We start from the raw sequence: 16,340 nt of genomic DNA, 5'->3' as shown, positions 1-16,340 counted from the left end.
CTTGAGGACATGCCTATATAAATTGGCTGAGTGTGCACGTAAAGCAGACCTACTAATGTTATCTGTCTTCTGAAACAGCCTAATAGACAGTTATTGCAATGCTTATTAAGACTGGGGGTTCCATGAACACAACAAGCTATTGCAGATACACAAATCTCTCTCCTACCCCCACTGGGAGGTTAACTAGTTCTGTTATCTCATGTTTACATAGCTTTTCTTCACATAATACATCTGTATTAATATTTACAGAACAAGTGGCAGCATCTATTTTAAATAACATAGGATAAAGCAGCTGTTTATAAACAATTAAACACAGTCCAGCAGGTAAAACAAAAGATTGCAGGGAAGACATTTGAGGGAAGAACATTTTAGCAGAAAATGTCCCTTTAATGAGATAGCCATCGCTGGGTGCATGCACGTTATTATCTGATCAAGAAATGATTACTTGATATCAGAGAATGATTGGAGTGATTTGAGAAGCAATACATGTGTTTTGTTATGAAATATTGAGTACAGTTTTGGTGTTATATGATATGGAGAGATTTGAACTGGTTCTTTTCAGATCTGAAGATACATGCATGGTGTTTTCAGATGGTAATGTGTATGCTCAGATGGTGAGATGTATGCTGGGTAATATTAAGTGAAAAGGTGCTTATTTGTTTTTATTAGACTGTGAAGTAAATGTTTAGGATTGTAAAATGTGTCTTCTCTCATATCATACAGAGAAATGCATGATGGATATTGTCAGATTGACAGATGTATGCATAGTGTTATCCAATGCAGAGGTGCATGTTGGGTATCATCATATTTAGAAGACCATGCTCCTTGTTATAAAGCTGAGAGATGCATGTTTGGTGTTATCCATTGGAGAGGGGCATGGTGCATGTTATTACAGTTAAGAGTTGTATACTTGATGATATTGGATGCAAAAGCACATGCACAGTGTTATTTGATGGAGAGGTGCATGCTGGGTATTAGAGGTGCATGAGTAGTGGGTGTAATTATTTCGAAGGGTGCTTGCTGGGTATCAGATGAAAGTGATTTTATACAGATGTACATGATTATTATTGTTGTATGGAGACTCCAACAAAGAAACTATTTTTTTTTATTTATTTTTTTACATAAAAAAACAGTTTATTTAACAATTTTACAACATGATAATAAATATACAAAATAGAAAAGTATTTTTTACTTTGAGGGACAGAACTAAGGTGACATTTACTTGCCAGCTATATCTAACCTGGCTTAAACATAAAAAATATTACAAACACCCATTAAAACATTCTTTAAAAGTAGATTAGTGGGTATTGTCAAGACTATACAATGTGTATCTATTTAGCACCATTTCTATATAAAAAAAATACATAGTTTTACTTTACAGGCGTTTAGTTAACTCCTTCCAGTGTGTGACCTTTCTAGTAATTAATTGTCGCTTGTTATAATGTACACTAAGGCACTTTTACACCATATATGTTGAACCTCTGAATAACATTTTAATCAAATGTATTCTTTATTTTTTGATAATATTGGTCATACTTCATCATCTGAACTGGATCAGTCTCCAGTCAATCTCTGTTTGTCACTATGACTTGATCCTCTGTATTCTTCAAGCATTGTTGTCCAGAACAATTTGTTCAGAATATTTATTTCCCCAGCTGTGCATTCTTATGCTTAATATTGTCATCTTCATGACCATTAGATGACCTATATTTTACTTATGTAACTTTGCAATAATCAGATTAATCTCTGACAGGATTTGAGTAATTTTTCAGTAGTTTTCTTAAAATCTGGATGATGTGGACCATTTTGGATATGTTCTAAATTAAAGAGAACCTTTAAAGGGATGGAACTTGTTAATGTTCTCTCATCTAGATAAATATCATTCAATAGCTAACCATACCATTACATGTGATTTCATTTTTATTTTACTTTCTTTCTCTGATTCATAACCTGTGATATACAGTAAGGAATTATTCCTACACAAGTCAGTGGAACAGCAGCGCTTTTGCAGAAAGACAAACTATAGAAAATCATCTCAACTTTGGTAGGTGGCTTGAAGCTATCAAAAAGGTGGAGGACCAGTAAAGACGCTATAATACAGCAGAGGCGGAAGGTGACCTGCCCTCCTAACTTTCCTTGACAGCTCTCCTTATACATTTGTGAGTTGAGTGCTAATCCTAACCCAAGCAGAATTCCCAGGTTTCTAAGCAGACCAGCAAAGGGGGTTGTGTCAATGTTTATCCATTCTGGTTGAGCACACCATCTCTTGGCCTTCTCCAGTGTCCATAATAGGTCCACACCGACAGCTTTTAAAAGCAGGTAGAAGCCCAGTGCAAAGGAGAATAGGAAAAGTGTTGTGTAAATGTATTTCTTCAGACTGACTTTGTAGATGGTTTGGACATGGTCAAAAATTTCAGCCACCATTATTCCTAAAATATAAGGAGGAAATACATTAAGGGGAATGTAGTGTTGCATACAATGGTAATAGCAATTGCCTCTGACTACAACTGAATCAAATTAAATAAGAACCAAATGCATTTACCTAGAGTTATAAAACTTTGCCAACAGAACTCTAATATGCATACTTGTCACCTACCTAAGTATGCAGTGGAATTACTGGTAAAATTGTTAAGGATCTTTTAGTTTTCTTTTATATATTCAACATATATTAAAGATCATAAATGTGTTTCTTGTGTGACTTTTCAATGGTTATTACCTGAGAGGACTCCAGTAATTACTTGATGTGGGAAGTGAGCAGCGAGGAAGATTCTTGATGCACAGACACAAGCCTGGACTGCCCAGAATCCTGTCCACAATGAGGCTTGGAAACACCTGTACAATATGTAGAAAATATTTTAATATTCTTAGAAGTACAGTGCATCATTTAACTGTGAAGATCTAAAAGAAGAAGAGAATATAAAGAGTAGTCCACAGCTTTCAGACTAGTATGAAATAACAGTAGATGAGCAAGAAAACAGTCTTTTTCCTAGAATTAACGTTGAGTGGACTAGTAACTTTGTACTGCAACTGGTAAACCATAGTGAACATTTTCTCTTTACATTTATAGGGGCCGAATTATCAAGCTCCGATTGAGGTCTGAGGCGACGGACAGAAATCAGCCTGATAGAATACGATCGGGTTGATTGACACTCCCTGCTAGCAGCCGCGAATCTGCAGGGTGCAGTATTGCACAAGCAGTTCTGGTGAACTGCTTGTGCAATGATAAATATGCTGTCAGCATTTATCGATGTGCAGTGGACATGATACGCTACATTGTATCATGTCTGCTCGCACTTTGATAAATATGCCCCATAGGATTTTTACAGTTCTGATACATAAGTAACCCATGGTGCATCATTAACCCTTTGGTCGCCAAGATAAAAAGTACAAATTTTAGTACAATGCAACCTGAAGTTACATCTATCTATCTATCTATCTATCTATCTGTCTGTCTGTCTATCTGTCTATATATATATATATATATATATATATATATATATATTATCAAACCCAGTGATGTTAACACCTCATTTCTTACAGTTTACAAAATATTTAAAATGCTTGCATAGTCACTAGTCTCTAATTTAGGTAACTTTATATAATGCCTATTTTATCCTGGCAGGGAATTTTACTTTGACATGACAACTGTACCTTTTCTTGAAGGTGATTGGGCGTTTTTTTCCTAGGACAATTGTAAGTAACGATGTGACCATTACATAATAGACTCCAGCAGATCCCATTGCATGCCCTGAAGGACTTCCTGAGAACACAAAAGATGGTTAAAATATATTAATATATGATATATCACATTAATTAACACACTTAAAATTAGTGGGCTACAAGTGGAGAGCTATTTAGGGGGAGATTTATCAAGCTGAGGCAGACGGGGTGTATGTCACAAGAGAACCTGCACGCCATATTTAACAATCAGCGGTCTGCTTTCCTAACCTTTTACCACCTCTAAAGTGGCAAATTCAGCATTGCACATGAGCGCTGATTGTTAAATATGGCGTGCAGGTTCTCATGTGAGAACCTGCAGTCGTATGAGGTCAAAAGGCTTGCGAAGCCTTTGATAAATCGTCCCCTTAGTGCTTGAGCGATAACGGCGCTAGAAGTAAATGTTTTGCACGCGCTGGTTAGCTTGTATTGCAAGATGAAAGCATAATCTTGTGTGCAAGCGAAATCTTACACACGTAAATTAAAGGACTTTGGATATCGCGCCCGCAAACTTATTCTCCCCATAGACTTCAATATCGCGCCGCAAACTTATTCTCCCCATAGACTTCAGGTTAGCTTGCACGCTAACCTGACACCATATTGAAACCAAAATGCCCGGCAGGAGTTATTAATATTTCACATTCCAATGTTCTTCACATACAGGATTACAGGATTTTATTTTAAATAGATATTTCTATCTATCTGTGCCTATACCAGTATATATATTTATATAGCTATATAGGTATAGATATATATATTTTACATTAACATCATTATACATATATATATATATATATATATATATATATATATATATATATATATATATATATATATATATATATATATATATATATATATATAAAGAACATTTTCTTCTATGTGAAGAACATTGGAATGTAAAATATCAATAAGGCCGAGGTCTAACGTGATATCGATTAGTGCACATGAAGAATTAGTTATCTTAAGGCATGTTGCGCAAATATTAAATATTGAAAAAATATTAAAAATAATTATGATATATTATTATAGTTACTGTTAAAAATACATATATATTCAAATGATTCTTTAATAAGATCTATAATAATTATTTACATTAATTATTAATATTTTTATAAATGCATAACAAACCTTAATATAACTCCTGTCGGGTTAGCACACATGTAGAATTGGTGAACTCCTGTTGGGTTTGCGCACATGAAGAATTTGGGGTCCATTTATTAATGTGCGGACGGACATGATCCCATATAGCGGATCATGTCCGCCGCACATCGATAAATGCCGACAGCTTTTGAACAGCTGGTGCAATACCGCCCCCTTCAGATTCGCGGTTACTAGCAGGTGCTGTCAGTCAGCCCGATCGTATTTGATCGGGCAGATTACTGTCCGCCACCTCAGAGGTTGCGGACGAGTTAAGGAGCAGCGGTCTTAGGACCGCTACTTCTTAACTTCCGCTTCAGCCGGAACTGATGTATTCATAAATAGACCCCTATGTGTACTCCTGTCGGGTTTGCGCACATAAAGAATTTGGGGCCTATTTATCAAATGTCTTGCGGACCTGATCCAACAATGCGGATCAGGTCCGCAAGACATCGCTGAATGCGGAGAGCAATACACTCTCCATATTCAGCATTGCACCAGCAGCAGTTTACAAGAGCTGCTGGTGCAACGCCGCCCCCTGCAGACTTCTTGCCAATGGGCCGCCAGCAGGGGGTGTCAATCAACCCGATCGTACTCGATCGGGTTGAATTCCGGTGATTCCTGTCCGCCTGCTCAGAGCAGGCGGACAGGGTTATGGAGCAGTTGTCTTTGTGACCGCTGCTCCATAACTTGTGTTTCTGCGAGTCTGAAGACTCACCAGAAACACAGGCCGTCAAGCTCCTGTGTGTACTCCTGTTGGGTTTATTTGCGCAAAACCCGACAGGAGTACACTAATTCTTCATGCGTGCTAACCTGCCATGAGTAATCTAGCCTAGTGTGTTTTATTCAGAAATGCTTAACTGCATTGTCAAAGCCAATTATTTTTTATCATGTTAGGAAAGAAATAATAGCAATTTGTCTACTGAACCAGAAAACATTGTGACCTAAAAATGAAACTCTTGTTTTGGTTTCTACAAGTAAATGATCTTATTTAATTTATGTTCCTGTATATTGCAAGTCTAACATGATGGTAAAACAATAGTTATGATTTCAATAGACAACCTGGCCCATGATGACAAACCTTATTTTATTATTATTATTATTATTATTATTATTATTATTATTACAATAAAAATACTCATAGTCAAAATAATGTTTTCTTTATGTAATGGTAAATGGACATTAAACTACTGGGCTAAACCACAACAACATTGTTACTCCTCACCTTGCTATTGGTTTCCCTCCTGTGTCTGTAGCTTTCTTATTTGAACCCCTTACAGGAGCCAGTTAGTGAAGCTTCACATACTAGGTGCGGCCATCTTGGAGCCCAGTTATTCCCTCACCCTATGGCAGTCATGTTACCTGCCTTTTGACAGCTGTTTTGTGCACATTGGGTTAGAGTGCACGATACAGAGCAGAAACTTTGCGGTGACTGCATTGCTCTATATTAGTCATGAGTATATGTGTGAATGTGCACAGCTTCTGTCACTGGGTGCCAGAATACCTAAGCTCCAAGGTGTAGGTGCCCAGTATGAAGATGCAGAGCGTCACCAACCTGCAACTTTTAGGGGGTCGATTTATCAATGGCTTTGCAAGCCTTTCGACCCCCTAGGACTGCAGGTTCTCACAAGAGAACCTGCAGTCCGTATTTCACAAGCAGCGGTCATCAGATCGCTGCTTTCCTACCCTTTTGCCACCTCTAAGGAGGCGAATTTCAATCTCCCCGATTTAGTCCGACCAGGGAGACTGACAGCTCCTGCCCGCGCGTGATTGGCTGTGCGCAGACAGGGGGTGGGATTGCACGCAAGCCCAAAATAGCTCTCATGTGCAATGCTGAATTCCACCAGGGGAATTCAGCTCGACAGTGGCAAGATGCGGCTGACAGGGCTGTGTATATGAGCCCCTGTCCGCCACAGCTTGATAAATAGACCCCTTAATGGTAAAAATAAGAGAAAGGCTCTACAGAGTGCAGCAGGCACAGGAAGACAAAAACAATATGGTGAGTAGTAACCATTCTGTTAAAGTTGTTCCCAGTATGTTAATATTACTTTAATTGTTTTATTGAAAAAAGTTTAGTTCCCTGGAAAGAAGCATGAAAGTGCCCTAGTGGTGGAGTCATTGATCTTCAGTTAAGGGTGGGTTTATAAATTTGTTCTTTCAGATCTGTTAATTGATGAATTGGAGAGAAGACAGTTTTTCCTCAAATCACCCTTTTGAATGGTAACTACTATAACTGCAACTTATGATTGCAGTGTAAATTATGCAATATATAAACTTAATTTTTATGAACCCGTTTATATGTTTCTACTCAGAATCCCTAGCTAGTGGATGCAAAATTGTGGGTCTTTTGACTTGTCTTGAGTATTGATTATGTAAGTGAGACTGGTTAATAAATCCCAAACTTTTGTTCCATCTTGGTATTCCAAATGCTCACCATTACACCCCTCACCTCAACGCTTTCTTTTGCAAAGCACAAACTCTCCTCTTATAAACTGCACATTCTGCTCTGATTAACATGAACCTTCTTCCCACCCTCCCAATCATCTCGCCCACCCCTAATTAGTGTACTTGTATTTATACACTATGTAATTACAATTGCCTGTAATTGTAAGGCAATTACAAGACTTTACATATCCTATTATCCATCACACTGCATTACTTTAATGTCTAAATTCTGACCCTTCATTTGCTAGACCCAAGTTCAACTATACCTTATGTCACATGTCAACCCACACTGTTTCTTCTTCATAACAATAATAATGTATTTTACTGAATAACCGTCTTTATTTTAAGTTTCATGTGTATTCAGCAAACTGGAACTTAATGATTGAATAAAAAACATTGAAGGTAAAAAATAATGAGAATACTTTTACTCTTAAATGGACATGAAACGCAAAATTTGTCCTTCATGATTCTGCTAGAACATGCAATTTTAAAGGGACAATCTAGTCCAAAATAAACTTTTTATGATTGAGAAAGGGCATGTAATTTTAAACAATTTTTCAATTGACTTTTATCACCAATTTTGCTTTTTTCTCTTGGTATTCTTAGTTGAAAGCTAAACCTAGGAAGTTCATAAGCTAATTTCTTAGACCTTGAAGGTCGCCTCTTATCCTAATGCATTTGACAGTTTTTCATCACTAGAGGGTGTTAGTTCATGTGTGTCATATAGATAACACTGTGCTCACGCCCATGGAGTTACCTAGGAATAAGCACTGATTGGCTAAAATGCAAGTCTGTCAAAAGAACTGAAATAAGGGGGCAGTTTGCAGAGGCTTAGATACAAGGTAATTACAGAGGTAAAAAGTGTTTTAATATAGCTGTGTGAGTTATGTAAAACAATAACAATTATGGTGTAAACTGTCCCTTTAAACAACTTTCCAATTTACTTTTATTATCAAATTTGCTTAGTTCTCTTAATATCTTTTGTTGAAAAGCAATACCTAGGTAGGCTCAGGAACTCCCAGTTGTGCATTGCTGCTCTTTCAACAATGGATACCAAGAAAATGAAAGAAAAATCACAATAGAAGTAAATTGGAAACGTTTTTTAAAATGTATGCTCTATCTGAATCATAAAAGAATTTTGTTGAGTTTCGTGTCCCTTTAATAAGAAAACCACAAAAATAGTTTCTTACCTGGACCAGTCTCACAAGTGACTGGAAACTGTTGTATAACAGGAGTAGACACATTATGGTAGTAGTTGGTATCATGAACCCACCAGTATGGCCTCTGACCAAATAGAATCCTGTAGAGAAAATACGTGTCTATAAATAATACATTAAGCAAATAAAGTAAATCAGTTTTCCGCTTTTTATCTCTTTTAAGCACTTTTCAATTTATCAAAATATAACTTATCTTCAGAAGGCCTTAAAATTAGATTATAAATAAAACTATACAACCCAGTAAATTAAAGTATCTTTTAAATATCTGGTCTCCATTTAAACATTGATTGTATTGATTATTTCCCATACTGTACATTCTACTAATTTCTTCCTACAACAATTGTATTATTGTTTTCAAATGCTGAAGGAGAAAGGATTTGTAATTGAACTTGACTAAAACACAAGCAAGCTTTCCAGTAAAATGCATAAGGCATTGTGTTGCATTAGGTTATAGTATGTAGACTGTAGAGTTTCTCACCTGCAGTCACTAGGGCCCACTAACAGGTCAAATGTATGATGTCTGAAGACCAGCACAGATAATATAATAACATGCTCAGTAACTGTGGTTATATGGCAGTTTTTCATGCAAAGTAATTATAAAAATGTTGTGTGTTATTAAGCGTACAAGATGTGACAAGTGCCTTATACTCGCTTATGAGAAAATAAGGGGGTCACTTGACCCTCTGGTTGTCACTAGTGATGTCGCGAACCTAAAACCTAAACCTAAAAACGGCGGACTCGAACTTCTGCAAATGTTCGCGAACCGGGCGAACCACCATTGACTTCAATAGGCAGGCGAACTTTAAAACCCACAAGGACTCTTTCTGGCCACAATAGTGATGGAAAAGTTGTTTCAAGGGGACTAACACCTGGACTGTGGCATGCCGGAGGGGGATCCATGGCAAAACTCCCACTGAAAATTACATAGTTGATGCAGAGTCTGGTTTTAACCCATAAAGGGCCTAAATCACCTAACATTCCTAAATTGTTTGGAATAACGTGCTTTAAAACATCAGGTATGATGTTGTATCGATCAGGTAGTGTAAGGGTTATGCCCGCTTCACAGTGACAGACCAAACTCCCCGTGTAACGCACCGCAAACAACCGCAAACAGTCCATTTGCACAACCACGAGATAGATAGATTTGATAGATAGATACATTGAAGGCAACTTCAATTAAATTACACTAGCAGACATGTTTCACAGTAAAAAAATATATTTTTAAAATATTTACACTTCTGTTATAACAAATATGATTGGTGGCACTAGTTGGCAAGTGGGCCTGGCACACACGCTGGGAGGAAGGCAACTGCAATTAGATTACACTGGATGACTGACGTTTCTCAGTCAAAAAAGTTTTTATTTTAAATATTTACAATACTGTTATAACAAATATGATTGGTGGCACTAGTTGGCAAGTGGGCCTGGCACACACGCTGGCAGGCAGGCAGGCAACTGCAATTCAATTGCACTAGCAGACTGATGATTCACAGTCAAAAAAGTTTTTAGTTAAAATATTTACACTACTGTTATAACAAATATGATTTGTGGCACTAGTTGGAAAGTGGGTCTGGCACACACGCTGGTAGACAGGCAACTGCAATTAAATAACAATAGCAGACTGATGTAAAAGTTTTTTTTTTTAAAAGTTACACTAATGTTACAACAGATAGGAGTGATGGCACTCAGGATAGAAGTAGGCACAGTATGTGCTGGCAGCCTGACACACAGGCTGGCACTAGTGGCAGGCTGGCCTGGCAACTAAAATTAAATAACACTAGAAGACTGATGTAAAAGTTTTTTTTTACAAAATTTAAACTAATGTTACACCAGATAGGAGTGGTGGACTGGCACTGAGGATGGAAGTAGGCACAGTATATGCTGGCAGCCTGACACACAGGCTGGCACAAATGGCAGCCAGGCTGGCCTGGCAACTAAAATTAAATAACACTAGAAGAGGACTGATGTTAAAAAAATAAATTAAAAAAATGTACACTAATGTTACACCAGATATAAGTGGTGGAAAAAAGAGCTATTAATCACACTATATGATGTGGGGCTGACACACAGGCCTGATGGAAAATGAAATTAGATTACACTAGCAAAATTATTTAAAAGTTTTTTTAAAAAATTTACAATAATGTTAAGCAGATATGAGTGGTGGCTGGCACAGCAATTAACCACAGTATATGCTGTGTAAGCCTGACACACAGGCCTGATAGAAAATGAAATTAGATTACACTAGCAAAATTATTTAAAAGTTTTGTTGTTTAAATTTACACTAATGTTAAGCAGATATGAGTGGTGGCTGACACAGAGCAATTAACCACAGTATATGCTGTGTGAGCCTGAAACACAGGCCTGATAGAAAATGAAATTAGATTACACTAGCAAAATGATTTAAAAGTTTTGTTGTTTAAATTTACACTAATGTTAAGCAGATATCAGTGGTGGCACTAATCACAGTATATGCTGTGAGCATCACACACAGGCTGAAAGCCAGGCAAATGCAAATAAAAATACAAAAAAACCCAAAAAAAGACGACTGAAGTTATAGCCCTAAAAAGGGCTTTTTGGGGTGCTGTCCTTACAGCAGAGATTAGATGAGTCCTTCAGGACTGTAGTGGACACTAAATACACTAGCCTAGCTATCTATTTCCCTATAATGTTAGCAGCAACAACACTAAAGCTCCTCTCACTAAGAAAGCAAGATCGTAATGAATCTAAAATGGCTGCTGCCAAGGAGCTGGGAGGGTCTGTGAGGGAGTGTCTGCTGCTGATTGGCTCAAATGTGTCAGAAGGCTGTGAGATACAGGGTCAAAGTTTCCTCAATGATGACACATAGGGGGCAGATCGAACATCGCATATGTTCGCCCGCAGCGGCGAACGCGAACAAGCTATGTTCGCCGGGAACTGTTCTCCGGCGAACAGTTCGCGACATCACTAGTTGTCACATGTTCAGTGTCAAAGTTGCAGGTTTTTAACCTGTAAGATATTAAGCTTAGAGTAATTTAAGTGTTAGAGGCTTGACAATCTGCCTCTATCTCAGCAAAGAATGAATCCATATACCCCTCTTTACAATGAGGGGTAAAATTGCCATCTAGGTAAATTTACAAAGTGTAATTTCTTAACCAATTATACAACAGATTTGGGGGCCGATTTATCAATGTCTGTCCGACATGATACGCTGTATCGTATCATGTCCAACAGACATCGCTGAATGCCGACAGCATACCAATGCACAAGCATATCTGGTGAACTGCTTGTGCAATGCCGCCCCCTGCAGATTCACGGCCTATCGACCATTAGCAGGGGATGCCAATCAACCCGATCGTATTGGATCGGGTGGATTGATGTTCGCAGCCTCAGAGGCAGCAGACCAGTTAAGGAGCAGCGGTCCTAAAACTGCTGCTTCATAACTGCTGTTTCCGGCGAGTCTGAAGGCTTGTGCGGAAACAGGGGCATCAGGGGCCATTCCCTTTATAAATTAACCCCTTAGAGTATTAAAAGAAGAGGTTGATGTAACTGTGTTTATTAAATTAAAAATTAAACTTTACATCAGAGACCCCTAATGTGAAAGAGAAAATGAAAGGTAACATGACCCTTTAGGTACCATGATGCTAATAAAAATATTAGTGCAAATCCCCAAGGTGAAAGGGAAAAGACCTTTATTTTCATATGAGGCCTCTAGTTCCCATAAAGCTTAGGAAAACAATTATATTGATTACGCAAGAAAACACAATTCCCTATATATACAGTATAAATATATCAATAGATAGAATATTATAGATTGAATAATATTTTGTCTGAGCTTTGCCTACTATCCTTTTAAGATGTGTCAAAAAAAGAGTCATTCTATCTTTGTTATTATGCTTATGTTTGCAAAACCACGTATTTTAACTTTTCTTATGTAAGCAGAATGTTGCCAAAAGGCCATAAAGAGGATGTGTATGCACATGCTATCTCTGGGGAAGTTTGCTTCCATGAGAAAAGTTCAATGAAACATCATTGCAAACATAAGTACAGTATTGCAAAAAATGCTTCTAATAGAAACTGGGATGCATAATGAGTATTTTAAATTCCTCTTTTATGTCCCTTTGAATAATCATGCCTAGGAAGCATGACCCCAGCATGGTGTAACAAAGATGAGATTAAAAACAACTTGAACACAAGGAGACCTGGGAGGAGCCAGCAAACCACAAAATATAAGGGAATAGTTCCAAAAGGTAATTATTACCTGCCTCTTTAATATCTTTAAACAACATTTTTATTTATTACACTATTTTTTTATATATTTTTTTGTTACTAAACAACCAAAGGATGTCACTTTTATTATTATTATTATTAATAATAATAATACTAATAATAATAAAAAATAGTATAAATAATTGATTCACAGAAACACCAAATAAGTTACAAGCAAAAATAGAAATAATTATTATTATCATTTATTTGTATAGCGCCGTGAAATTCCGTAGCGCTGGAATAATACTAATATCTTGAATGTTAAGGTACTGGGATTATAATTACATTTATTATTATGCAATATTTATTTATATTAATATTGTAGCTATTAATTTTATAATTTTACTTGTATGTGTAACTTCTGAACAGGCTCTACAGATCTATAGATCTATTATCTAGAGATCTTACAGTCTAAAAAAGTTTATATATTAATTTCTAATTAAAAATGTTTAAATAATTATAACATTTTTATTTCCCTCAAATTAGTATTACTTTCTCCTTTTATTTTTACATAACTGAAAAATATATTAGGACCTATTCTAGACATTTATAAGTATGGTATATAAATTTATATGAAAGTAATATTTTAGGATTCCTAAACATCTCCAAAAAGTACAGTGAGAATTTATTTCTGGGTCAAATATAGAATTGCATGCTGAATTAAATGTTTTAGCTTGAATTAATATACAATATTTATACCAACAAATAATTCAAATTAAATTAATTAAGGAATAGCAATGCTACAAAATAATAAGTATTTGCTAATGTCCCCTGTTCTTTCTTACAAATATAATATATAACAGCAAAACAATTATCAAATATATTGAAAGGGTACTGTTTTCCTATGTATCATTTTAATTTATGTATAGACTATGTTTACAATTAGTTTAGATATTCAGTTCATATGCCATTAATTTATTTTATATAAAAAAAATTACTGTTTTGTGTACAAATTGTTATGAAGCTATTATTTTTTTCTAATTCATAAACTGATTTTAAAGGGATAGTCTAGTCATTATTAAACTTTCATGATTCAGATAGAGCATGCCATTTTAAACAACTTTCCAATTTATTCCTATGATCAATTTTTCTTCGTTCTCTTTATTTTTTTAAAAAGCAGGTATGTAAGCATAGGAGCCGGCCCATTTTTAATTCAGCACCTGAGTAGCATTTTCTGATTAGTGTCTAAATTTAGCCACCAATCAGCAAGTGCTACCCAGATACTGAACCAAAAATGGGCTGGCTCCTAAGCTTACATTCAAATAAAGATACCAAGAGAACGAAGAAAAATTTATAATAGGAGTAAATTAAAAAGTTGCTTAAAATTGCATGCTCTATCTGAATCATGACAGTTTAATTTGGACTAGAATATCCCTTTAAGCACACCCATTAACATGAGTCTGGATTGTGGGATACAAATAATTCATTCTTAGCCACCAGGAAAGAGTGGGAACAATGCATTTGATTTGTATCCCTATGATGATGGAACAATGTGGTAAATTAGGAGGACATACTCACCACTTAAATACCAGGTTGAGCCAGTCACCAATCACAGCCACCCAGATTAGTTTGATGCCAACAGACTCGCACAGGTGAAACCAGATGGGGAAGAAAATGAAGAAAGTGTTTCTGAGGTCAGCAGCAAATGAAACAAAGACAAACCAGTCTTGAGAGCTCATGTAGTTCATCTGGAGATACTGGACCAGTTGAACCCCAGAGTCATGAAGAGCATCCATACTGTTCTCCATCTTTTTTCTTCTCTCTTTCTTCAGCCCTTAAGAACTGTTTACTTGCCTGAGCATCTCTTGATCTGACTTGGAAGTCACAGCAGCTGCCTATTATACCGTCTGCAGCCAAGGCTAGTTACTTTGAACTTTGACCCCTTTAACATCCCTGTAGCAACATGTTGTTGACAAAATTGCAAGCATGACGAAAGCAGGGACTGTGGTGTCGTGTTACCATGATATTATGGTGAAAGGGTGAAAATTGTGTTGTTGACAATGAAGAGCTTTTTTCTGTGTATCATGTAGACGTCACTATGCAAGGTTATAACTGGTAAACAGAATGCTGAGTCAAGCATTGTGGCTGATATCTCAGTTCTTGTATGTTTGCTAATGCAATTAAAAGTTAATGTACCTTTGTTTAATAGACAAGGCTGATGGATAATTTCTTTAATGGAAAAATAGATCTTTTGCATTAATTCAATAAAATTATCTGCCAATATCACCCTTTTTTCTTATATTTTTCTTCAAAGAAAGAGAGATTTGAGAATACTTTATTTTGGAACTGCAGATGTCACATTTAAAAATAGTGTAGCATATATTCTGCAAATTATTCAGTAGCATTATAATATATTTACATGTTTTATATATAGATTGTACATGTATTACAATATACAAACAAATGTTCATGTATTTGTATTTTTTTATTTTGTCAGAATTCAAAACTGTAACATTTATTAGCAGACAAAAAAAGACACTTTGTAAATTCTATTTATAACAAATTATGGTTCTTGGTATAATTATACATTTAGGGAAGTGATACCTTCATATATAATCTGTTGATATGTTGGAAGGCTATAAACAGTAATACTCAAATTTTCCACATGAGGGGGCCACATTAGAATATTTATATTTCCAGGGCCTGGCAGCAAAAATATTAAGCCAAAAATGTATTTAGAATATATATGTATGTGTATATATATATATATATATATATACACATCATCACGCTGGCGTATACGCTCATGGGACACTGACTGCACCGGGCGGATGGCTACTGCACGGTTTTGCGGGTTTTATGTATATTTTGGTTATTATCTTGTGTATATATGTTGGGTCACTTACACGGTTCTTTATCTCTCACAAGGGCTCCGTTTGACAAAGGTCTAAGTGTAGACCGAAACGTTATGGGTTAAGGCCCTGCTGTTTCACCTTTATTGGAATAAAAGGCTTGTTATTTAAATATCCTGTGTTGCCTGCTTTTTCCAGATACTGTGGACACACCGGGCCGTGTGTGTATTCTGGATTACATTTTTATATATATATATATATATTTACACATACATACATATCTACTGAATCCATGCCCTGGAACTTCACTTGAGAACATTGGGGAATTATCCAATCAATAAGAAAGAGTAAATTACCGTAAATATTCATGCCATCTGCATGTATGAGTTACATAGGTAGGCGTTTTTTGTTTTTGTGATGGGAAGATAAAACCCACAAATTACAAAGCAGCCATATGCCGTTCACATGCAAGCAGAATGACAGCGCTGCAGAATCTGTTGGCGCTCTACAAATAACCGATAATAATAAAATGACATGCTGTCCATAAATATGAGTGATACTAAGTACAACTCTGGCTAAAACAATGGGCAAGATAATATGTATTGCTATGGGATTTTTTATGACAAAAAAAAAATGATGTTGGAAAAGAAATATGATACAGTCTTGGTAGATATAATGCTAATGATGTAACCCAGAAACTTATCTGGTTAAACATTATACTTCTATTGCTCTCTATTTGTACTCCATATACGTTGTAGTACCTGTTAATCCCCCTAAACTGTTT

General features: G+C 36.1%; 1 protein-coding gene across 1 annotated transcript; it reads right to left on the bottom strand.

Annotated features, from left to right (window-relative positions):
* Positions 1–1,096: 1,096 nt before the first annotated feature.
* Positions 1,097–15,155, bottom strand: G6PC1 (glucose-6-phosphatase catalytic subunit 1). The gene is made up of 5 exons (XM_053699569.1): positions 14,283–15,155; positions 8,493–8,602; positions 3,652–3,760; positions 2,717–2,832; positions 1,097–2,429 (listed from the first exon to the last, which is right to left on the bottom strand). The coding sequence occupies exons 1-5, from the start codon at positions 14,510–14,512 to the stop codon at positions 1,921–1,923; spliced, it is 1,074 nt and encodes a 357-aa protein (XP_053555544.1). The 5' UTR covers positions 14,513–15,155; the 3' UTR covers positions 1,097–1,920.
* Positions 15,156–16,340: the final 1,185 nt, after the last annotated feature.

Source organism: Bombina bombina, chromosome 1 (genome assembly GCF_027579735.1).
Source record: "Bombina bombina isolate aBomBom1 chromosome 1, aBomBom1.pri, whole genome shotgun sequence".
NCBI lineage: Eukaryota > Metazoa > Chordata > Amphibia > Anura > Bombinatoridae > Bombina > Bombina bombina.
Note: the sequence above shows the minus strand (reverse complement) of the source record. Positions and strands in the feature narration are given on the sequence as shown.

Coding starts and splice junctions, on each gene's coding strand:
- G6PC1 (XM_053699569.1), bottom strand. CDS start 14,512: ATGGAGAACAGTATGGATGCTCTTCATGACTCTGGGGTTCAACTGGTC. Junction 2,833..3,651: donor CCAATCACCTTCAAGAAAAG/GTACAGTTGTCA, acceptor CATATTGTACAG/GTGTTTCCAAGCCTCATTGT. Junction 2,430..2,716: donor AATTACTGGAGTCCTCTCAG/GTAATAACCATT, acceptor CTTATATTTTAG/GAATAATGGTGGCTGAAATT.